At 52.5% G+C, this 23,956-nt stretch overlaps 1 protein-coding gene across 2 annotated transcripts in view; it reads right to left on the reverse strand.

Moving 5' to 3' along the window:
- LOC131667239 (uncharacterized) overlaps positions 1-23,956 on the reverse strand; it is a 60,542-nt gene that overhangs the window by 24,900 nt on the left and 11,686 nt on the right. Inside the window, exon 1 of one of the 2 annotated variants that reach the window (XM_058940538.1) lies at positions 3,959-4,153. The exons of the other annotated variant lie outside the window; for it this stretch is intronic. Coding sequence (XP_058796521.1) covers positions 3,959-4,085 — 127 coding nt within the window. The 5' untranslated portion in view covers positions 4,086-4,153. Of the gene's footprint in view, positions 1-3,958; positions 4,154-23,956 lie in introns of those variants that run through there. 2 annotated transcript variants of the gene reach the window in all.

A 23,956-nucleotide genomic window follows, 5' to 3' on the forward strand; every position in this document is an offset into this window, starting at 1 on the left:
TATCCGAGCCGGCCGGCTTATTTCGCCAACTTGAAATATCAGCCCTCCGCGAACTTGGCCGTATTATTCATTCTCGGCGTCCCTCCGCGGTACAATTTTCGTGGGCAGAGCCCGAGTCTCATTTCGCGCGTGCAATTTTCATCGATTCCTTCTTTTTTCCCGGCGTCCGGCCCGGACGTAACAGGTTAATTTCGACGGCGCTTTATGAGGTTCGCGGGAGATAGAGAGAGAAGCGTAGTAATTAGCTCTCTTTTGCGCCGCAGCCGACTCGCCCCGTCGCGTTTAACTTCTGGCGAGCCTGCAATTTTCGTGCCGGCGCTGTGTGCTCCCGTCTCGTCGATTGATGTTTCTAATAAAGGTCCGAACGGCGGCTTCCTTCGAGCGACAACGGGAGCAGGAGGGACGCTGGAATTTTCCGGACGTGCAACGTTTTCGAGCGCTGCCCGGGTCGGAATGGAAGAGAGAATTCGTACCGCGAGCCGATACTTTCACCGACGTCGTCGCCGCCGCCAGCGCGAAATCGAGCCTGCTTAATAAACAGCACCCCCTCTGCGCGAGCGTACAGCGTGTTTACGAGCGTAACGCCATTTGCAATGCTAACGAGCCGCCTCGTGGAGACTGCACAGACGAGGCGAAGCACAACGTATAAGAATTGTCCGTCCATGGATTAGCGGCTCCTTCGCCGCGAAGACGCGCGCGGCCTCTATTAAATTGCACGAGGCTCGCGTCGCCCATTTTCTCGTCGGAGGAAAAGAAAATGGGTGATTAAAGTCGCTCGCGGGTCGCGCGCCCATGGCGCTCGAGCATTTCGATTTCACACTTAGTTTGTCAATTTTCTCGGCAGCCCTCGCTCGCGTCGAGGGGCTAATTACGCCGGCGCGCGATCGATAAGCTTTTATTGCGCCTCCAAGCATTTGCTTTCTTCCGTTCGCGCTCGCTCCCTCGGGCTCCGCCCGGAGTCCGCTGAACATGCCGAGGCTGGCGCGATGCCGCGAAAGCGAAGGGTTCGCGCTCGGCGGGACATGGGTTCTCGCGGACGACGCGATTGCGCGTGGCGAGCTCGCCGACGCTTCGCGATACGTCTTCGTCGTCGCAGCGGGCACGGAGGCGCCGTCCGCGCTATCGTCATTGCCGTCGCGAGCGCGCGGCTTCCCGAGTGCGCCCTCGGCCGCGTTGAATCTCGGTGAATCCACGACAAGATAAAAACGCGCACGCGGTCCGATTGAGAGAATAGAGGGGCGAGGGCGCTTTGATAAACACTCGCGGAGTGCGCTCCATTGATTTGCTGGTTTTCAGGAACAACACTGCCGCGAGTAGTGGCTTAATCATCCTGTTATCAAGTTCTCGAGCGGAGACTCTATATTGCCGGCGAAAGCGTAATGTACTCTCATTAAGGCGAGCGAGCACAACGCTGCATGTCGGAGATATAGAGTCGAGCAAGCCAGCGCGGTATAAACTTCTGGCCAAGTTTCTTTGTGAATTTTCCAGAAAGTAAATTAAAAACTCCCTCTTTCGTGCGCGCATCTGCACCTCTCGAGCAAGCCAAACATCTGTCGGGAAAAGGGGCATTTGATAAACAGGCGATCCTTGTCCGACTGCATAATTGTTGGCGAGAAATAACTTTTTTTTTTAAATCAACATTTTTGACAAGACTTCACTCGCTGCGCGTCAGATCATTTCGTGGAATGAAAAATAATTATTAAGCACTCATTTGAAAAGACTGGAAGCGTTCGTTGATTGTCGGAACAAGTCAATTTATTTGGCATTATACTGGCTGATAATCTAAAAACGAATAAAGAAGCTGTTTGAAAAATAGTGTCAATGCTATCACTGGAAACGATTTTCGTTTGCTCAACATCGTATTGGTTGGATTTTAGAAACATTTAAATATTTTCATTGAAAGTTTGTCAATAAAGTGATCGAAAATTCGTGAATTACGGAAAACGTGATCTTGCAACAGAATTGGGTGAAGATAGAATACGCGAAAGAACCCCAATAGATGGCACGTATGCGCATGAAACTATAAACTCGATGGAAAGAGGAAAAAATACTGGACGAGTTGGCTTTCAGCAAAAACAAATACTCGAGTAAATCGGTCGGGCGACATTGAGAGTCTATTCGTTCTCAATAGCCACTCAGCAGCCCCGAAGAAACGAAATAGTAAAAAACGGGGGAAAGGGGTGGGCAAACAAAAATCATACTCGAACTAGCACGCGCGAACTGCTTCATTGTCCCGCTGGCTCCGGACGCGATGAATTAATAATTGGCGCGCGATACGCTTGTTTGTAAATCATTACACTTCTGCCTTTCTTTCTCGTGCTCGCTGCGTTCTTTCCTTCTTTTTTTCCCTCTTTCTCGTCCTCGCAGTGTCTGCAATTTGGAGAGGCGATGGCTAATGGTGTTTAAATAGTTGGATGCCCAAGTGCTAATGGGCCGTTGCGTAATGGCGCTTCGAGATTTCTATGAGCGAAAAGGGAGCAGCAGCGACTCGCTTTCGCCGTCTTTTTTCCCTCCTGTCTCGTCCCGATGAGAACTTTCCAGGAGTTGGCGCGGGCTCTACTCGACGGGGCGAATCGGAGAAACTTGAACTTGCGACTGAAATAATGTTCGATCTGTAAAGATGGCAATTTGAATGCTGCTGACTCGGTCGTCGCGCGAACACTATGGCGAAGGCGGAGGCGGAGGCGGAGGCGGAGGCGGAGGCGGAGGAAGGAAAGAAGTGTTTTTCTTCGGGCTGAGTTTTTGATGAAATTTTCTAATGTGCCCATTTATACTTTGAAATTTCATGAATACCGATCTCATCGGCGAATTCAGCGACATTTATTCGTCATCGGCTGCGCAAACTTGGTACACAGTGTTTCATCGTTATTCGGCGCTTCTCGCGCAAATACAAACAATAGCTGTGTACGCGGTAGCTGCAGGAAGGACTCGAAAACGCTGCGTCCGCTCAAGTTTGCGTGATGCTTGGTGCATGCCGACGAGACTCTGGGCGAACGAATGAGAGCTAACGACTGGTGTGTGTTTACAATTAATTTTGTCCTTTTATTTTTGAGCGATGAAATACAAAGATATGAAAGCAAATGGCGTGAGCGGGAATTTTTTCACCTGCTGAAAGGTAGTCGGTAGGCGCTCGTCAAACGTGCAGTGAATATTGCATTTGCAAATGGTCGTGATATGTCCAATTGGCTCTGAATGAAACATGAAGCAGCCACGAATCACAGGCTGTCTGTATGATGTGAATTCGAAATGACGACATAATTTTTCAGAAAGTTTCCCGCAGGCACTACGAGCCGGCGTTGCTAGGTGACAAACCTAAAATAGTAAAATTTCAGTAGATCGATGAAGCTTATGAAAGTCGGCTGGCGTGCCAATGTCTCGGGCCTCTATTGTTACTGGCAGTACCGTTGAGCATGGATAGCACGGTGTCCTCGGCGAAGGCGATAACGTTGCGCCCGGTGTCGACGGCCAATTTCACTCCGTTCTGCACGGTGTTGATGTTGCCGACGACGGTGTTCTTGCCGGCCTCTATCGCGCCGTTCACGACGGTCTGAGCCACGCCAATCACGTCGGTCACCGTCTGCCGAGCCGCGTCGAAAATCTGGTCGGCTTTGCCGGCGATGTCCTGCGGCTTCCCGAGTGTCTGCAATTTTCGTCGCACATCCGTCGGAACCACCTCTCTCCTCAACTTTTCGACGATTCGAGAATAATGACGCCAAAGAGGACGACGATCGAGTGGAGTAGGTCGTTCGGCGTTGCGCAACGAGCATCGTGCGATGCTCTTTCGTTATAAATGGCCAGTTCGAAATGATGGATATTGCGCTGCACGTCGACCGATGCGTCTGTGCTTTTCGAGTTACGAGCCGAGCGACTGGCGTATCGATTTCACGTCGGATTTCAACAGCGCGACGCGAAATAATTGAAGGTGCATCGCTGCCGCGAAACAAAATAAAAGTCTCACCTGAGGCAAACAGCCGGCAGCCGCGAGTAGCAGCAGGCAGAGCAAAGTTTTGCAGCACATCGCTGAGCGAGCGTCGGACGAGCAGTGCTCGCGTTAACGTTGGCGCGTGGACTTTTTTTCTTGGCATCCGGAAGCCGAGGCAAATGACGACTGATTGCGACGAATTGCCGCGTTATTTTCTCTCTTTCCATTCGTGTCAAGGCAGCTCGCGGACGACAACTAATTTCTGCGCGCGAGCACTTATGCTGCCGCTGCCGCCGCCGCTTTTCTGCTGAACGCGCGAAAGTCAGAGTGGAAAAGGGCTGTCCTGCGCGCGAGCAAAAACGACAAGGCACGTCCAGCGTCGTTACCAGCTTGGGTTTTGTCGGTTTGCCCAAGCTCCGTCGACCAACTCCATCTCCACTGTCTCCTTGTTTCTTGCAATTTGCTGCGTCGAGGCAGCGTCGCTTCTCTCGTTTCTCTCTTTTTATCAAGTTCCTCTCTCTCTCTCTCTCTCTTTGCCTTTTGGCTCTCTCCCTTCTTTGGCTTGGCGTTATGCTGCGGCTGATGGCTCGCTATTAACTCTGTTGTTAAGATTCTCGGAACGAAGCGATATGTAGTTGGTCGTTCAGCGCGCTGGAGTCTAATTCGGACCGGGGGGGAAAGTGCACGTGCTAGTAAGGGGGACGCTCGGCGTTCGGCAATAAAGTCCGCCAGCGAGACTGCGTCGAAATGAAGCTCGACGCGATAAATTTTCGTCGTACCGTCTCCGTTTAGCGACTTAGAAGGGGCAGGAACGGGCGCCTTGGCGAAGACTGCGAGAGAGAAGTTTGAGCGCGCACGCGAGACGGGAAGGAGTCCTCGGCGATCCCTTTCGCTGTGTATTGAAAAACCGAGCTTCCCTTTCGCGTACGCGCAGCCCGGCTGACATTCTAGGGCTCCGAGACTGCGCGAGAGGGCGGCTCGTTCGGCGGACACGCGAGCCGCAGTCAATGGCCTCAAGGCTGCAGGACGTAGGCGTGATCGTCGTTGATTGTTCTCTCTCTCTCTCTCTGAACGTTGCGCGTTCCGGACGAGATTCCTCCTTTGTGAAACGCGCCGGTAGATGCCGCTCCCACGTCGCAGTGCCAGGGAAAAAACCCGAGAAATTGTCCAGAAATATCGAAAGGCCGTCTCATTAGCGAAATGAAATCGCAACGAGCGGAATAAAAGGCGTAGTCTCGAAGAGAGGGGCTTGGAGGGTCGGGGTGTATCGGGCCAAGAGTCACCGACGAAATTCACGGGCGCAGCCTCGGTCGCGCTCGTTGAATTTCACGAGGCTCGTAGGCGCGATTATCTCCTACGGCTTTGGCGCGCGACACGCGCGAGCTCGTAGTTTTGAGGAGGCGCAAAGGGTGGGGGGGGGACGAGGAGTCGGAGAAAAAAGCTCGGGGATTTTAATAATGCAAGGGCCACCCGGGGAGAAAGAAAAGGGCATCCTCGAGATAATGGTTTTTCATTAGCTCGCCGCGCGCTGCACGCGTGTACAGGATAATTTCGCAGACGACCAAGAATTTTCCTTTCCTTCTCTCGGGCGCTCCTTATTGTCCGACTGCGCTCTCTCGGCCAAAGTGCTTTCTTAATTGCGGGATTACATTATCGCTGCCGAGCGCTGCACTAGCGGCGCTTGCTTCATTAAAATCATAAGTTTCTGGTTTATCGGGCTAATAAGACGGCGAGCGGCATTCGCCACGCACCGGCGAATAGCACGGTGAACGCGAGCGGGACAATGGGCATCAGCGGCCATTGTGCAGAGAGTGCCACTCGCGCGCGAGTCCCTCTCGTGCATATGCCAGTTGCACGCGTACGCGCTGCTGCCTTCGTCGTAGGCGAAAGCTCGTCGGCCGATGAGAATGCCGAGTCGCTGGAAGAACCTCGCCCAGCGTGGCCTGCCGCGAGCTCTCGATCGGCGGACGCCCGTCGCGGGCTCTCGGCAATTTGCGCGATTACGCCGGCGCGAACTTTTCGCGCGCTTAATTGGACAGCTTTTTCAGCGCGCGTCTCGTCCGCGACTGCTGACAAATTAGCCGGATTAGGCCGCGCGCGTAATCCCTCCCGGCGATAACTCGCGTCCGAGGCAAAAAGGAGGAGCGGCGGCGCTTCTTCCCACTCGCCGAGCGGATAATGCAATACAAGCGGGGAATAATGAATTTCCTTCGCGGCGTCGCACCGTTTCGATATTTCACATTCGGATTCGCGCGGACGATTTATGCGCGTGGCGCGCGTCTCTGGGCTTTCATACAAATGAAAAGAAAGAAGAAAAGGGAAAAAAAAACGAGAAATAAGAGCAAGAACCGCGCGGCTGGAGCGAAGACGAAGGAAGCGCGGCGTTATTATTGCGTTCCGGGCAATTCGTGACGAATCGTTCTGTTGTCCTTGCCCGGCGTCGGATTTTAATCAGCTGAAAAACTATCCGCCGCGACAAAGGGCACGCGCGCTCTTTTAATTTGCGAAAAAGCGCCGCCGCTACGACCTCCTCCCCAGCCCTCCCCAGCCCTCCCGAACCACGCCGCGCGTTATCTCTAATTAAATCGACATTTTATCCTAGGGCTGAATTTCTTTGTGCGCGCTCGCGAAAAAAGGAAAGAAAGGAGATAAAAAAAGAATCCGGGCCATGGGTTATTTAATTAAGAGAAATCAGATATTCCCCGCTGTAGCGTTCTCGAGCGGGCGGAAGGCGTCGTTTCGTTGATTGTCGGGCGCGAGGAGGATTCCGCGAAAATTAGTTCGGAATCGAGTTGTGCCTCTCTCGCCGCGGATTATTAATGGGCGCGCGGATTTTACGCGACGCAGCTGCGCGCGATTTATCCCTCGGAATCCGTCAAGCTTGGCGCGCGCGCCTCAAGTTTATTAATTAGCCGTCGCGACTCGGCATCAATCGCCTAGTTTGCCGGCTTGGTCCCCGCGAGTCGTGGCGCCCGATTCCAAGTCGCGAGGAGGCGCGGACCGAGACGAGCGCGTACGAGCAGCTCCGACGAGGACGGCAGTTTTTCCGAAAAACAACCCATCGAACCGACGACCCCCCACGGCGTGATTATCGTCGAGCAGCGCAGAATAGAAAAGTCGAATCGAGCCGACGTCGGGCGCACAATGACTCGCTGCTTCGGCGCCAGAACAACTCCAACCAGGCTCTCTTTCGAGCCGCGCACTCTCGCACTCTCGAACCTGCCTTTATTAACTCCAGCTTAATTAAGGCATTGATCTAATTAGACCGCCTCGACTTTTCCTCTTTTCTCGCTTCGTCGCCGCTGGTTTTTGTTCCGACCAGGCTCTCTTCTCGTCGATAAACTCATTAGCGTGCTAATCCGGCTAGAAATCAAAATTCCACGCGTGAATGTCCGCGGCGAAGAGCAAGGGAAAAAGATGCGAGGCGACCGAGCTGACCGAGCACACTCGTTTTTGTGCCCCCGCCTTTTTTCCTTTTCTCACGAACGCGACTTGGAGAGGGCTCGCGGAATCCTTCCTACTAACGAGCATACGAGCTTTTTCCCGAATTTCGATCTCGCGCAAAGGTATAAGCTCGACGAGGAGCTTTTCTCTTCCTCCTCGACGCCACTCAAAAAGAACCAATAAACGCCTCGTTGCAGCCGCAGTTAGATTCGCGAAAATCTTTCCACGTCTCGAAGGTCAAAAAGAACGCTAGCACTCGATCGTTGCACAAGTCCCCCGGCCGGCTTTCCCTCGGAAAAGAAGCTGTCACTCGGCGAAAACATAATTTCGCATTAAAAAAATCCTCGTGAAAAGAGATGGACGAGCTCTTAATACACTCGGACAAAGGAGCGGGACGTGGTGCGTTCGGCGCGTCGCCGTCGTGAAAAATCATCGCGACGAGGAGAGGGTGGGGCAGGGGGCTCGTGATAGATCGCACGAATTAGCCTGCATAACGCCCGTGTCCGCAAATTGGTGAAAAATGAGTCGCGCCGACTTCCCGCGCGCCGTCCCCGATGATCGATGTTACTCGTACTAAGGTAACGAGGAGCAGAAAGAAGAATGAAAACGCCAAGGCGATCGCTGCACTGACCACGTCATCCGCACCCCGCAGCCACGCGGGACTCTTCTTTTCTCCTTTTTCTTTTCCGCTATCCGCGTGTAAACTCGCTGAATTTTTCAGCGAGGTCGCTTTTGCTTCTGGCCGAGACTGCGTGTCTGCGAGAGAGAGAGAGAGAGAGAGAGAGAGAGAGCAAAATACGATCGACATTTACACGCGCCATTTGCCAGGCGCCAACAAAAAAGGGGGAAAAAGTGGAGTGACGTACGGTCGACATCCGTCACAGGCAGCGAGGGTGGATGGTGGCGCGAAATAAAAAGTCACGCTTAGAAATCATTTATAGCGGCGCGTCACGTAGTCCAGTGTATAATCCGCGGCACACGTACACACGCGCAGGCTCGCGTGGACACCGCGACAGCGTCCCTAAGCCGAAAATAATTGTGGTTCGGACGCGGGGCCGCAGACGCGCCGGACGTGAGCTGAGTGCCTGCCAGCGCTCTGGCAAGCCGAGAGTGACGACGAGGAGGCGGAGGCTCGGGTGTGTCCTTTCTTTCGGGCGGCTTATCGCCTGATTGTGTGCCGCGCGACATCCCAGCCGGGCAAGTGTCTCTCCTGGCGAGCTTCCGGCGTTCTGTACGTCGCCGACGATGACTGGAGGATAAAGAAGACGATCGATGACGCGACTCGGGAACGCGGCGCAGCCAAGTCGCGCGCGAGCGTTCGATCTCCTTGCACAGCCGAGCGGCCAGGATTCCATACGAGTGCAACGATGCTACTTACCCGTAAAATCAAGAGACGCTTTGTCATGCCGGGCTGTAATGTAAATTTTCGTTTAATTACCTTGGCGATAAATTTAACGAGGCGCTGCGTGCTGCGCTTTGAGCGCGAGCTCGCCGATTATTTATCGAGTGAGAGAGAGAGAGAGAGAGAGATGGGAGGCTGGGGAACCTGCACTACGGTGCTTTGATTTCGATTAAATTTTCATTTTAATAAACTCAATTTCGCATCGTTATCGCGAGCGCGGCTCGTTTACATGTGTGCGCGAGTTCGGAGCGTGGTTTATCAGCTGCCGGAGACTCACTTAATTACCGACATTGATTTATCCGCGCTGGACACATATGCACACTTCGATGCTTTATCGCCTGCTAACTAGAATCATTAAATTCGTCTTTATGATGAATAGCTGCATTAATTTCTCAAAGTGGGACGTGACGATCAAAGACGCCGTGTGGGATTACTGTGCGATGATTGATACGCGCTCAGAGCTTGGATGTTACGAGGATTATATGCGAGTGTCCAAATAAAAATATGAAAAATAAGTGAAGAGTGCAAAAAAAGAAAAATTACTTTATGAGAATTACGATATCGGAGGTGAACGCTAGGTGTCGTTTGTAGGCTTGTTTTAATAATTCAATGCGATCTGTAGAGCAAGCTGATAAAAAAATTCATGTAGTTTCGTCTATCCAATCTGCTGTATGATATTATTGATTGCAATTTTTTCTCTGTCGTACTGTATTGCAAAGTGCCATGATTAATTGAACCTGGCGCAAACAGAACATAACCATTCTAAAATGTAGGAATTACGTAATCACCTGCTTCGAAATTTTAAATAAAAAATTGCAACTAGTATTTTTTTCAAAGTGTAATTGAAAAACGGGGATGTGTATGTTCAGTCTTTTTCTTGTCACCGTTGAAATTCTTTTCATAAGCACGTATTGTTTTTAAAATACATTTTGGTGATCGGAGTCCTTCGTCTTGACCAGCAAATTTTTCGCGATTCAAGTTGTAATATAACTAAATGACAAGTATTTCAGTATACTAATGCGAACGTAATTTGGGTGAAATCCGTTAAATCTTCAGCAGTAGTTACGTAACATTTTTTTTCGTATATCCCGATATAAAGAAATGTAATTCGCATCAAATCTCAATCTGCAACGAGCAAAATGCAAAAGTTAAAATAAATAAATTAGTGAACTTGTACGAGGGGCAAAACACAACGCGAAATTAAAATGTCAATTAATATGCGTTCAAAATTTTAATGCTATTGTATACGTGTATTCAAAGCCGCAAAAGAGGTGAATAAGTTTGACAAACGTCTAAGAAAACTCGTGCTACTTGGCTCTCACGAGGCGAACTGCCATATTAAGGACGAGTACATAATGCACGCGGAGAATAAAGGGACTCTGGCACGCGAGTTACGGAGCGTAGTCGTGAGAATTATCTCAAGCCATTTTGGCTATCGAAGCGTTGTTGTCTTTGCCCGCTCGAACGGAGCATACGGCGGCAGCACTGCGGGACACGATAAAGTGGCACAATCATCAACACCCTAGTTTGACAGCTTGCCGATATACTCGGCTTTGGAAAATTGGCTTTGTCGTATCGTCTAGTTTCTACTTCATCGAGCGCTTCTCGCCCACGGGCGGCTCGAACAAAAATAAACGAAAAACAAACGGCCCGCGACTCTTCGTATTTAAGCGAAAAAAGCGCCATGATATTTTTTTCCCTCCGAGGGAGCGGAGACTCTTTCCTCGTGGCGCGAACTGCATTACGCGACGTATATTCCACACCGTGGCGAGGATGATGTATGGGTCGCGAGAATCCCCGAGCTGCTCCCCTCCCCTGCCGGCGCTCCTATTTTTTCGGCTTCGAAAATCGCGCGACGAGGCGAGTCGCGGCAGCGGCGAGAGGCACGCAAACGACGAACCAATGGCTGGCGCGCGGAGAAAACAAGGAAAAAAGGCTCGAGCGAGAGGTTTACCGTGGAGCAGCGGCGAGGCACGTCGGCAGGCAGCGAGTGTTTTTCCGCGGCGGGCCGCGCGCAGCGACAACAATTGCCCGCCGAATAAACAGAGCGAGGGCGCGCCGGGCGAAAACAGCGCCCCGAACCCTCGCCAATTGCCGAAGCCGTCGCTAGGCGAATGCATAAAGCGACGGTTTATCCAGCGCACGCCGAATCGCCAATGAGCGAGGCGACGCTGCGGCCTCCATCTTTTTATTAGTTTGGCGCCACCCCCGGGCCCCGCTGTAGGTCGCCGTTGCAAACAAAGCCGCGATTCGCCTGGTCGCGCTAACGAGCCTGGTAGTCGCGTATTTACGGCGGCGCGTAAAACGAGCGAGCTCGACCAATTCCCACGGACGATTCGATCGGGCGAGTTTATGGGTCGACAGCGGTCTGGGCAGAATAGGACCGAAAGGAGAGGCAAGGAAGGAAAGAAAAGGAAGGCGCGGTCTCGTGGAAAAGTTCCTAAATCGCGGCGAGTGGGGCGAGCGGGGCGAGCGGGGCGCGCGCCGCAGAACAAAGGCAGTGATTTGAAAGTTAAGCCACGGCTTTTAGGATCGGCGAGCTAAGAAATTTCCCAGGAAATTGCCGTGTTCCCTCAAACGCTCTCGGGAGAGAAACGGAGAAAAGGGAACGTGGCGAGGATGAGAACGGCGCCCCGTGAAGTGGCGGATTTGGCAGTAATCCTTGGCGGGCGCGCGAGACCCCTCGCGTCGCCTCCTCTCGCCCGACTCGCGGATAGATATACGCGGGATTACCAGTTCTTTGGCGCGCGCGATGCTTATAATCGCGGCATCTGCGCTGCCGTTCTCGCGAGTCGGCGAGCGACATCTGTCGCGAGTCGTCGCGCGCAAATAGTCCGCGGGCAGATGGCTTTTCGATCCGCGGGTCGCGAGCCATTTGTTTACCGCTCCGTATGCTCGCGATTCGTGCCGCGTGCGGGAGAAAAGGAAGCAGGGACCCGCGCAAACATACGCAATAAAATAACAGAGCGCTCCAACTTTTCCGCCGCGCAATTTTCAATAGTATTGAATTTCAACGAGAAAAAGAGAAAACGAAAAAAAAGTTTTTTACGCTTATCTGCTCGACTATTCACGGTGCTTTTGCATTATCGATTCCACACGGCGGTGTAAAAATACGGTTTGACGAATTCGGAGAAAGCTTTTTTACTGCGTCCGCAGACGGAACTCGCAACAAGTTGCGCTATTGATTTTTCGCGCGACGCGATAACAAAGTGCAAGCCAGTCCGAGCGGTGGTTGCGGCGCCGCGGAGCACGGCAACGGCGAGCGTTGCGTTATTGTTGCGTCGCCGCAACAATAACGTCCATCAAGGGTCGAAGGAGCGGCAGTCGCGGCGTACCTCCAGCTACGAGCCGAGATCGCAGATGAGTGCGCGCGGGACGCCGTTTTTTTCTCCCCAAAGCCCGAGAGCGCCAAGAGCGACGAGGTGTCGTCGCGCTCGCGACAATGTTGACGGATGGTCGATAATTAGGCGTCGCCCGCAGGCGCGGGCAAGCCCGAACGACATTAATTGCAATCGATCAAGCGCGAATGCCTCGAGATGGGCGGGAACAAAAGGGGGAGAGCGCGACCGCGAAATAAGAGTGCGGCGAGATTGGAAGCTCTGGCAAGCGGGAGCCTTTAAATCTCCGTCCGACGTAGCGGGGCTCGTCCACGGGGCTCGAGCTAATTACGGCCTGACGTCTCGCGGAGGAGCGGAGAGGAGCGCGGTCAAGGCGAGCCGGCAGTGCCAAGCAAGGTCGCGTAAACGAGCCAGGACACTATCGCGCCTCTCGGCTCTCGGGGCGGCGAGAAGACGCGCAATCACCGAGTCTTTCCCGAGCGGGCTTCGCGGCAGCGCCGGCAAGTCGGACGAAGTTTCCGGCCAAAAATAGCCCGGTCGCTCGCTCGCGCGGCGAGGACTCGAACTCGCGGAACTTCCGAGCCATTTGCGCTCGCAAGCGCGCGCAAATTCAATTTGGCTTGCGGCTTCGACTGGCGCTTTTTCGCGGAGGCGGCAGGCGTACAGACTGGGCCGCGTTTCGAACGAGAGGCGCGCCTGTTGATCCGCGCGATTCCCAGCATTAAGCGAGCTTCGTCGCTGCCTGTGTACGCGCGCCGAGTAGTTTCGGAGCGAGCGACTGCGAGCAGCGAGCTTCTATTGCATTTCGGATGAGAAATTGTAGCGCGAGCGCGTGTGTGTGTGCGCGCGCGCGGGGGCAAACAATCAAGCGAGAGCTGCCTCCTTCCGCGGCGAATTAGCGGCGGCGGAGCGTCGGCACTTCCGCTGTTTGCGCCGACATCTCGATTGTAAATGCTCATCGGTCGCAAGGGCAAGAGAGGAGACGTCGGAGCCGGGGTTAGCGAAGCGCCCGGGCGGCAGGTCTTAGATAAACAGCGAGAGAAGAGAGCGCGGGCGAGGAAAAAAGCGAGAACAACGAGCGCCGGGAAATTCAGTGAGCCGCAAGCTCGGAGAGACAGCGCCGAGAATTTACAGCGCCGGCGCCTAAACACACACCATAGAGACGCGCGCGCGAACTCGGCGGTTAGCATATCCAGAGAGTTTGATAAAGCGCGGAAGAGCTGCCGCAGCCGTACACCAGTGCCGGAGCGGAGCTGCTTCTAATTTACGAGACCCGGCCAGATTAGCGGCCGCGCGAGCTCGCGTAACCCAAGTGATATGTGGCGAGCGTACACACGTGACTTTTCTTTCCTTCCTTTTTTTCCTCCTTCCTCGCGCCCTCGTACGCGCACCGGCCATCTGCTCGAACACCGAACTTGGATAATTTCCCAAACCCTTTTTCTCTTCCGAGGTTTTTCGTTTTGTTCCGTCCGCGTTTCGAAAAGGTTCACGGCACGCTTTCCGAACGAATAAACCGGGTTTCGAGATCAATTATCGCGGAATCTACCGAGTGACATTCCAAAATCACGGCATGAGCCCATCAATCCAACAGTCATATAAAATATTTCAACTGATCGAATCGAACGGCCCGATAAATCAATCTTGAAATACGCGAGTTGCCGAGAGTTTCCGCGAGTAGATATGCATTAAAAAAAAATTTCATATCGCATTCTGTCGAATCCATAACTTGCAATCTTCGTGGCAGAGGGAGAGTAACAATCAGCGCGAGAAGTTTAAAACGCGAAAAACTCTCGGCGCTCTAATTGAATTCATTCCGACACGGACCACAAAAGAATAATAATTCGAGAACGCGATAAGAAAAATTTTTCCATTAAACTTGGCGCCGGCGGCTACACCAGCGGACGAATCACTTTTTTGCCTCCCTACCGATTATCGTTCCGGCTTCTTCCTTTTTCCTATCGCTCGCCGCAGCAGCAGCGCAGTAGCACGCAGACGAAGGAGCCGCAATTTCAGCCGATCGCTGATTCTCGGCGGGATCCTTTTCCAGTTGTGCCCCTTCTCTTTCCGTTCAGCGAGTTTGTATTATTCTTCGCGGCGGAAATTATCTATAGACAGTCTTCTTCCAATCTCATTTCCATGGCGCTCAAACGGTGAATCACTGCTTTTCAACGGGGGCCCAATCAAGTCTCGGCGGATCCGCGGCTCGCGAAAACTTGGCCTTTGTCGTCGCTCGGCTCCGCAGCTCGGCTCGCGAGCCGCGACGCGAAAAATTAGCGCGCGCACAAAGGAGCTCGCTGTATCGAGGAATCGCGCGCGATCGAGGCTTGCCCATTAGTCCTCGGCTGGCGCGCATTGTCGTTACAATGGGGCGTCGTTGCCTGGCGCGTCAAATCCATTGGCGCCCGCGCAATCATCCATTATAAAGTCCACTTGTTGAAGCGGATATTTTCGCGCGCCGCTTTTTCTCTGGCTCTCCTCGGAACGCCAATTGTTCCAATTGAAAGCGCGTCATTATTCACGCAACAGTTGTCAGGGCACGCTCGCGCTCTTAATCCAACGACGACGCGTGGGCAACACCCATGCCGTAAATTATTCGCTACACCCCGAGCTAACCCCCTCTCTCGACTCTCTTCTCAACGCTATTTTTATTGAAAAGGACGCGCTCGTCATTCACCAAAGTCCTACTCGCCGTCTCTTCCGTTATCCGCCAAGTTTATCCTTTTGCAAAGTCTATACTGTGTTTTTCAACAAATTTTCCGTCTTGCTTGCAATACGTTGCAATACAAACATTTTCCCCCCTACAGATCTATTCGGTATACAACTTGCTTATTTCAATGCAAATTCTTGCTCGCTCCGACATTTATATTTCCATTCTACGAATCTCTTCAGAACACAGCTTGGTTCAATGGCTTTAATAGAATTCGCAAGCTCTTGGAGCTTTTTAACTCTCTATTTTTTTCTTCGCCAAAAAGCCATTTGTCCGACCTCGCGCCGTGCAAAAATCATAAATTTTCGATAACCCATCGGCAAGTACATTAAAGTACGAATTCCGCGCGGAGGGCCGTGGAGGCGCGACACGCACAAAAGTGGAATCGGTCGTAAATGTATTTCGCGCGCTAATGCAATTCCGCCATTATATGAGCCAAGTTTATCCGGCGTACTTTTTTAATGAGACTACGCTCGCTCTCGCCCTCCCCCCTCCCCCATTGTTATTTCCCTGGGATTTGCATAAATAATATCGACGTTGCACTAATTGAAAGCGATAAATTTCCAGACGACGAGAAAAAACTTTTCTTTTTGTTTTTGTCTTGTGTTCACATTCACAGAAATCAGATAAAAAAGTAGGATGTGTTTGGTCTGGCAGATCGATAGCAATGATACCGTCTACGATGTAGTCGGCTAAATCCTTTTTTGATCAAGTACATTAGCTAAACAGTGGGTAGAATCATTTCTTCTCTGCGCCCCCTTGAGATAAAAACTCGTCTATGTCCATATGCTCTCGTACAAGATAAATCATCGGTCAAAGAGAGAGAGAGAGAGAGAGAGAGAGAGATGATCAAGAACCATTACGTCTCGTGGTCCCCCCCGATCGACCCGTAAACGATGATCTGCGCGCGGGTGGCCTATAAAAAAAACTCGGAGAGGGAGAGGGATGATAGACCCAGAAGATCCGATCGGCTATGGTAATTTGCAAGCTTCCGTAAGAGTCAATGACTGGCTCCCTTTTTGTACCCATTTCTTTTTTGCCGAGGCGGGCGGGGGGGGGGCGGTAGTAATGTTTATCATTGCGAGGTATTTTACTAGTTTGGATCAGCGTTGAGGTCGCAAGCTTTCTCTCCTTTCTACGGACACGCACATCAGTAGCTCACCGCTTTCTTCGAATTTGAATAGCAAGCGGCGAAGCGTCTCACGCACGCAAAATACGAAAGCAAGCGCTGAGTACGGCACACGAGGAAGGTCGGAAATTCGGACGCGCAAATGGATAGCAGCAGCAGCATCAGCAGCAGCCGGGAGGGAAGTGCATGCGCATATAGACACGCGCTTGTATATTTACATAGCTGTGTATAATAGCACACCTGGAGATAGGTAGACAGAGAGAGAGAGAGAGAGAGAGAGAGAGAGAGAGAGAGAGAGAGAGAGAGTCTACGTGTGTAGATTTGAGCGCAGCGAGCAACCGACGGCGATGTGGGTACACGCGCAGTTTCCACTTCGGGCGTTTTGACTTAGTGATTTCCAGCTGAAATGGTCGACGAACTACACGCCGACCAATGACTATGAGCAACGGAGCGCGCAGTCGATATCGTCCGAAAACGCACTCGAACTGGCGCGTTCTCGTTTCGCGGACGGCGACCGATCGCACACTCGCTGCGAGGCTCGCAGTGGCGTCGCGCTCTCCACGGGAGATCCCGGGAGAACCCGGGAGAACCCGGGCAACGAGCCGAGACACGCTCGCCAGAGAGACGCAATAGGCAACGGAGCCGCCGCCGCCGCCGCCTCCGCAAAGAGAAACATCGGTCCGAATCGTGTAAACACACGCTGGCGGTGAAATTTCCTGCGTTCAATCTTTCGGAAGGAGGGTGCTGCCGCACTCCAGACAGCCGCTCCACGTGCGCGCGTGTTTGACGTAAGGAAATGGGCACTGTCGCACCGATGGATAATTATTTCGACGAGACAAGCGATTTGTTGGCTTTGGGAGAAACAGCGGCAGATAGATAAGGACTATTGATTGATATTCGGCGAGCGAGCGGCAGTGGAGGGGCGGTGGAATTTCAATGGAGGTAAGTCGACTCTCTTGTCCCGGGAGAGATCGGGAACACATTATACGCTCCGACGGGAGTTGGCATTTGATATGTGCATTTTCATGAATGCGCCCGATGCGACTCGCCCGACAGCCGTGCGGATATGCGCGTGCCTACTTTTGTTTATTACTTCCGTATTTATAGTGTTTTTCGTTGAGACAATGCATCATCGGCCAACCGAAGTACATCCGATTCCGACGATCCCGCTTCAGTTCCAATCAGGCGCGCGCGACCAACGACCGAAGAAAGCGTCGCGCGCTGGCAAAGTTGCAAAATGAGAGCTTGCGCCGCGGTGATTTAGGGCTGTCTTGCAATTGAATCGGCAGGCTTTTGTTATTGTTCGACGGCTTAAGGAAATTAGAGTTCTCGGTCCGCGTGATTTATTCGGCAATACCCGATGCACGTACATACGTGTACGAGCACCAGCTTTTACGAAAGATAAACTTGGCGAGCGCGAGAGTGATAAACTCGAGGGTGGGAGAGAACGAGGGAGTCGGACAGAAAATTAATCCACCGTATTCTCGATTGGACTTTATCCCTTCTTACGACAAACATCTTCGTTGTCTTTTATTTAGATTTTCGTCTTTCGAAAATTGCCACATTTACGATCGTCTATTAATTTTCGGTCGATCGTCCTTTATAGAGCGACATTTTCTTTTCCAGAGCAACAGGAGGCTGAAAACCGAAGTTTGCTTGCTGGAAGGAAGTTGGGACAAGAATTCCTGCGTTTGCTTTATAAATTGTTTTGAAACATTTGAAAAACTCAGAGAATAATAGCCGGTCGCTCCAATAACACTTGGACAAGAATTTGTTGTCGCCAAGTCGTGTACCACCAAGCCAATCCTCCGAACAGGCTTCGTCATCGAAAAAGCAGCAAGCGTGCAATAAACGAGCGAGCCCCTCGAAAGAATCATCCGCATGCTCTTGGAAAAAGGAAAAAAAAGAAAAAAAAGAAAAAAAAAAAGGGACGAATCGGAGTTGCTACGCATGCCAGGTACTGAATAGGCCGAGTGTCGGACTGATTGGGCTCTCCCGGGCGTTATTATATCTTTCTCCTCGCGAAGCCGTCATAATCCAGCCATTGTGATCGACACAATGAGAGCTCAATTCCGCGTGAAGTGTGTAGCCCCGCCGATCGTCCTCGGCGTCCAGCGTAAACGGCCGCGTAATAGATATCCGCATTATATCGAGCTCCCCTTCTGTCTGTCCTCCTTGGCTTCCGCGAGTACGATGGAGACTGCGCCACTCGCGCTGCTCTCTTTCCGCCCGGCGCCGTTCGTTGGATCGACCCGCGAGCTTTCCTCGGCGTACTGCTTTCACTCGATTGGCATTGTCGGAGGAGCTCGCCGCTGGCTTTTCTCGCGCGAAGCCAATGACGCGCCACGCAAACGCAAGCGCCGCTGCGTCGCGTAAGCGCCCGACACACGGACTCGGCCGAGCGTTAGCGAGCGAATCGGTCGGGGACCCAATTTTTCATCGGTCGCAGCTGCACGCGGAAACGCGATTTTCGAGCTTTCGCGGATGGCGTCTCTCCCGGGCTCTCGCTCGCGGCGCGCACTTTATTGCCGCCGCGAGATTTGCGATCGCGCGTACGTTTGTATAGGTATGCGCACGCACGAGTCCCCGCGGATGCATATTTATGTCGACGCGCGCGCGCTCACGCGAAAATTTTATTCGGCGCTCGAACGCGAATGATCGCGGGGGCAGGAGCGAGGGCGGACGCGCGGCCCGAATGCGCCAGCATTTTCCCCGAAAGTCGGATTCGGCTGTCCGATTTGTTTGCTGATTTGGGCAACGAGCGCCAAGCGCAATGCCGAGTCTGCCTTCGGCGGGAAATCGAAGGCGATAAAAGGCAGGCCGGGCGAAGCGAAGAACCGAGCGGCGGCGTCAGAAGTAGCGAAGAGATAAAGAGAAGCTTCGCAGCTCCGCTGCCTGCGAGGAAGAAGCTCTCTCGCGTCGTCCTTTGACACGGACACCCGATGCTGAGCACTTTAGCGCCGTCCTCGGCGCCCGACGGATTAATCGAGTCTCCGGCTCTAATTACTCGCCGTGGTAATTTAAAAGCGAGAGGCAGAGGGCCAGAGAGCCAGAGAGCCAGAGAGCCAGAGAGAAAAGAAAGTACGTCCATTGAATCTTTGCCAGAACGCTTGCTTGCCAACCGCGAATTCGCTTTCCATCAATTTTCGACAACGATCGCGATGGGCTTCTAATATGCCAGCGATGCCGTCTGTGCCAACGGAACCGACGGAATATGGGCTCGTTAAGCCTCGTGGCTGCCTTCTTAATTGTTCCGCGGTGACGATAAAGCCCTGATGTATTATTCGCGGCGATTCTCCGCTTCGAGCGTTACGGCTGACGAATGGTCGCCGCGATGAGAAATCGGCCGAACCAGGGCCGAGAACACGGGAAAACAGCGAAACAGCGCGGCACGCGTTGCCGCCAACTCGCACTTATCTCTCCGGCTGCGTAATTCCAGGCAGCTCGGTGCCTGGCCGCACGGTCATCGCTCGCGATTTTATATCAGCGTAATGCGGCGCGCGCGCCTCGCCCAATTACTTCCCGGCCGCGGGATTGAAGAAGGAAGCTTAATTAAGGCATCGCGTCCTCGTTACATTTCGAAATTGCGTTTAGCTCGCGCGCGCGGACTTACAATTAAGCCCTTTATTTTTGCCGCTTCGTTCCTTTTGCCTTGCCCCCGTTCGCTTGCGCTCCCGCGCCCCTTGTTGCGGGATATTTCCCAAGCGAACTAACGCGCGCTACATTTCATTACTCTGGCAAACATTCGGCCCTTTCGCCAGCTGGCGTTTTTCATCCCGGGCGCTCGTTCGTTTCCATTAGCGCTTCTGCCCGCAGCAAACGAATACCCGGGAAATAGGCGTCTTAGGCCCCCCGCTCGCGATCGACTGCGATCGACTGCGTCTCGAGAGGACTCTGCGTCGTCGCCAGCGGTAATCGAGTTGCCCGGCTGCGTCGCCGCGCCAAGGGCTTCTCGGCGCGAATGCGTCCGCGGCCGCGGTCCGCGCTAATTGCACTTGCCAGCCGCGAGCTCCGCGTCGCCGATTGTCGCTCTCCGCCTTGCGGCCGAGGCTCGTCGGCTGGCGCTCCTCGTCGCTGCTCCCGGCAAGCCTGCAATTTTCATAAAACGAAGCCGGACCAGCCAGCGCGCCAGCACAACGAGCCCGACCGACAAAACCACAGCTCTCAATCATCGTGAAAGCTGGCAGACACACCGGCGCGAGCGCATCAGTTTTGCGAAATCCTCGCGGGCGATAAAGAGGCGCGCGCGGCGCAGGCGAACGGGGCCAGCGACTGAAAATCAAACCCTTTCAACGTCGGCCGCAGCTCGCTGCGAAAAAAGACGGGAAAGCGGAAGGAAAAGCGGAGGCGAGCGCCAGGAGGTCATAACCATTGGCTTTTTACGATCGAATTCTAAATGAAGAGAGGGACGAGAGCTAAGGAGATTTTAAGCGAGAGCAGTGGAAGTGCAAGAGGCAGCGGCAGGCCCGGACAAAGGGAGAGGCGGCAGCGGCGACGGCATTAAGCAAATTGAATATTTCCGTGAAGCGCCGCGGCCCATTTCCATTTTATATCGTTATCCGGCAGCCAGCTACGCGCTTCATCAATAATACATTTCGCGCGGAAAATTCAGACCTTTGTCGGGCCGCGCTCGTCCGAGATGCTCGCTGGACGCGCGCGATTCGAACTCGTCGGCGACGGATCGCCAGCTGGGACGGAGAGCTCCCGGAGAAAATTTAACGCCGTTCGCCGGCGGCGCGGCGCTAAAAGTGCCACTGAGAAAGGCCGAGGGCGCGAGCGACGTGTATATACAAGTTTGGATTGCGAGTCGCTGTAAATCAGCACGCGCCGCGTGGCGCTGACAGGCGCTCTCGCGGCAAACGCTGTTTCCTCGCTCGCGCGCTTCCATTTTCTTTTCAGCGGGTGCGCGCCATTCAACAAATTTTTCCGCGTCCCGCGTCCCCGCTCTTCTTTTCCTTTTCATAACCGGCGCGGCGACGGCTATTAATGTTCCGTTTTCTCAGACCTGGCAGACGCGCGAGCTCCGCGCAAACAACGAGAGACGTCCCGCGATCGACGCGATCGTGGCACGCGTCGCGCGTTCCGGCTCTCCCCCGAAAGAGTCTGCGTTCGACGCGCGAACGCGTTTGCCGACGGGAGCTCGCGCGCGGATAATCCCCCGATTGTCGAGACGTATATTTTTCAGTGAAAAGCCCGAGGCGTCACAGGCAGCCGAGGTGTCCCCAGGTGCCTCGCTAATTCACGAGTACTCCCGTCGATGGTCGACCAACGACGTCGTTGCAGCGCGGATGAGCCGCGGAAATTAATCACCTCCACGCTACGTAACTTTCGCAAATGTTTACCCCGAGAATTCATCTCTAGGGCTCTCGTTATTCCGTTATTATAACTTGGTAATTCCTTTCTCTCGCTTCTCTTTTGCCGTCCTTGCCCTTCTTCCTTGTAGCCTTATGCTTCTCTTTTAACGTTCACGGCGGCACTCACTTTAAATTACTTTAATCCTCGCGTCGCTTTCCGTTACTCTCCGTTTTTCTATTTCTTTTTCTTTTCCTTTTCCTTTTCCTTTCCTTTTTATTTCCGTCCTGCGCGCGTTTCCTTTCCTATCGCCGGAGCGAAACTTTTCCCCCGCGTAGTTCGACTTATTATCAGCGTTTCTGCATTCGCAACTCAGATGCCAAACTTTCTCGCGATACCTCATTAAGATGAGCTTGGCGCCCCGCTGTTTATCGTTCATGGGGAGGAATAAAGGCAACGAGAAAAATGCCACTCGTAGGCTGAATTATTACTTACGACGTTTCGGCCGCACAAAAGGGGGAATGGGACAGCAGCAGATGGCACTCACCTGAAAGAAGAGGAAAAGAAACGAACAATGAGCATTAATTCATCGAAGAAGTCGAACGATCAATCAAGGCATGGCATCCGAAAACTTGTCGCTTCCCACTCATCGAGCGCGCGCATACAGACATGCCCCCCCCCCCCCCCCCCCTAATCACTAGGCGTCCAGGCCATTTGTAAGCCGCAACGGGACCATTCGTCGTACGCCGAGGAGCAGAGAGGCAAAGAAATCGGGAAAGCGTGATTCGTCCACCTTTGCGATTCTGATAAATATTTATCCTCGCCATCCGCGTATACACGGATCCGCGTTTCGCTCGTGCGATACAAAATTGATCCGCGTCGTTCGAGCGATCGCCGCTCGTCGCTCGCCGCTGTGGGCTGCGTTATTGTTCACTCTCGACTCCCTTGTTTCCCTCGTCTCCCTCGTCGCCCTAGTCTCCCTCGTTTCCCTCTCGACTCCCTTGTTTCCCTCGTCTCCCTCGTCGCCCTAGTCTCCCTCGTTTCCCTCTCGACTCCCTTGATTGCGGATTGTTTTTTTTTCTTTTTTCGCGTTACGCGACAATGCGCGATATCCGTCTGCCAACTCGCAAATGTAGCGAGCAAATCTATTTTCGTCCGAATAGTCGACAGCCAGATTTTCACGCGTGGATTCTTATTTTCCACGACGCATAACTGATAAGTTTTCATGTCGCGTTTTGCGTTTTAATATTCCCGCAGGGGCAATCACAAGTGCAATTTTATTTTTTCCGCTGCGAAAAGAAAAATTGTTTTTCCGAACGAGTTTCGTGACGAGCATAAATGATAATTACTCGACATTCAAATTAATCGCAAAAGAGATGATGTTTGTTACAATACGAGTTTGAAATGAAAAATCCTTTTTTCCTTGGCACTTTTAAAATTATTATTACGCTAAATGTTTGGTTTTGTTACTGCGACAAGATCGCCTGAGCATGAATTAGTTTGATGCTGATGGTACGATGAAAATAATCAAGGAATAGCAGAAAAAAATTCAACTCTTACTCGAACTGTGCCTCAGGCGTTGAACTAGCCAGAGTAACAAACTTGATAAATCCTCTTTATTCGAAACCGCTACGTCAACACAATAACACAATAAGAATAAACAATGAAGATGAAAAGCTAGTCGCGAATCCGCAGTCTTTGATTCGCGTTTAGTATTCTCGCGAGAGGAATTCAAAATTGACATTGTTACGCTGCATAAAATAAATTAATTGTCCTAATGAATTCCGCGACGATCATAAAAGCTTACTTCCAGGGCGAAATTGGACGTGAATTTGAATACTGGAATACTGCGCTCTCAATTTTCCGGGCATGAACGGCCAGACAGAACGAGGTTAACTCGGCGAGATATTTTCCGAGATTTTAAGCTCAAATCGTCAGGAAAAGACAAAAAATAATAATTCAACGCGAGATACAGATGTCCTAGTTGAACGGAAAAGCTGGAAGAGCTTTCCAGAAAGAGGCGTCGAATCGAGCGAGTCGCGGACGCAAAGTTCTGCCGCGGCGCGCGCCGACGGGGCGTTTTCAAAACGTTCGTCTCGAGAAATGCGCGTGCGACTGCTAATTTTCTTCTTTTTGGTTTCGCAAAGGGAGCCGAGTGGAGCGAAATTCTTGGCGCGTCACTTCTAATGGACCCGAGCCGACGACTTGACACGCAGTAAACGCGGCGACATTTATCTCTTTCGCCGTATTTGTCGACATTCCTCTCGATTTCTTAATTTTTAGTCGGCATCACGAGCTGGCGTATGACCAACGCAAAGTAAAAGCCTGCCGTAGAGTGGTCCTCGAGTTTTTTGCACGCTTCCCTTATCGCAGCCCGCACGGTAATTGAATATGTCGGTCGCGTGCCGAGCGCTCGAGAAAGTTTTTTTGCGGCTACTGCTCTACTTGTAGTTGCCGCTACCGGGAGAAAGAGAAAGGCAGGGCGAGAGAGAGCAAACGCACCGAGTTAAATACCAGGATCGTGGTTAACATTTTTCGAATTTCGCATGAAATTTGATCGAGTCTGCAGTGGAGTTGGTTTGATATATAGACAGATGATGCTGCTAGCGTTCGCTCTGTTCCCTTCGTTATCACGAGGATCTGTAACATTTATCGACGATCGAGAGCCACTGATGATCAGTGTACGCAGTATCGAATCAACAAAACTGACGATCTCTGAATA

The sequence above is a fragment of the Phymastichus coffea genome, unplaced genomic scaffold (assembly GCF_024137745.1).
Source record: "Phymastichus coffea isolate CEN01 unplaced genomic scaffold, Cenicafe_Pcof_1.1 PCOF00063, whole genome shotgun sequence".
Lineage (NCBI taxonomy): Eukaryota > Metazoa > Arthropoda > Insecta > Hymenoptera > Eulophidae > Phymastichus > Phymastichus coffea.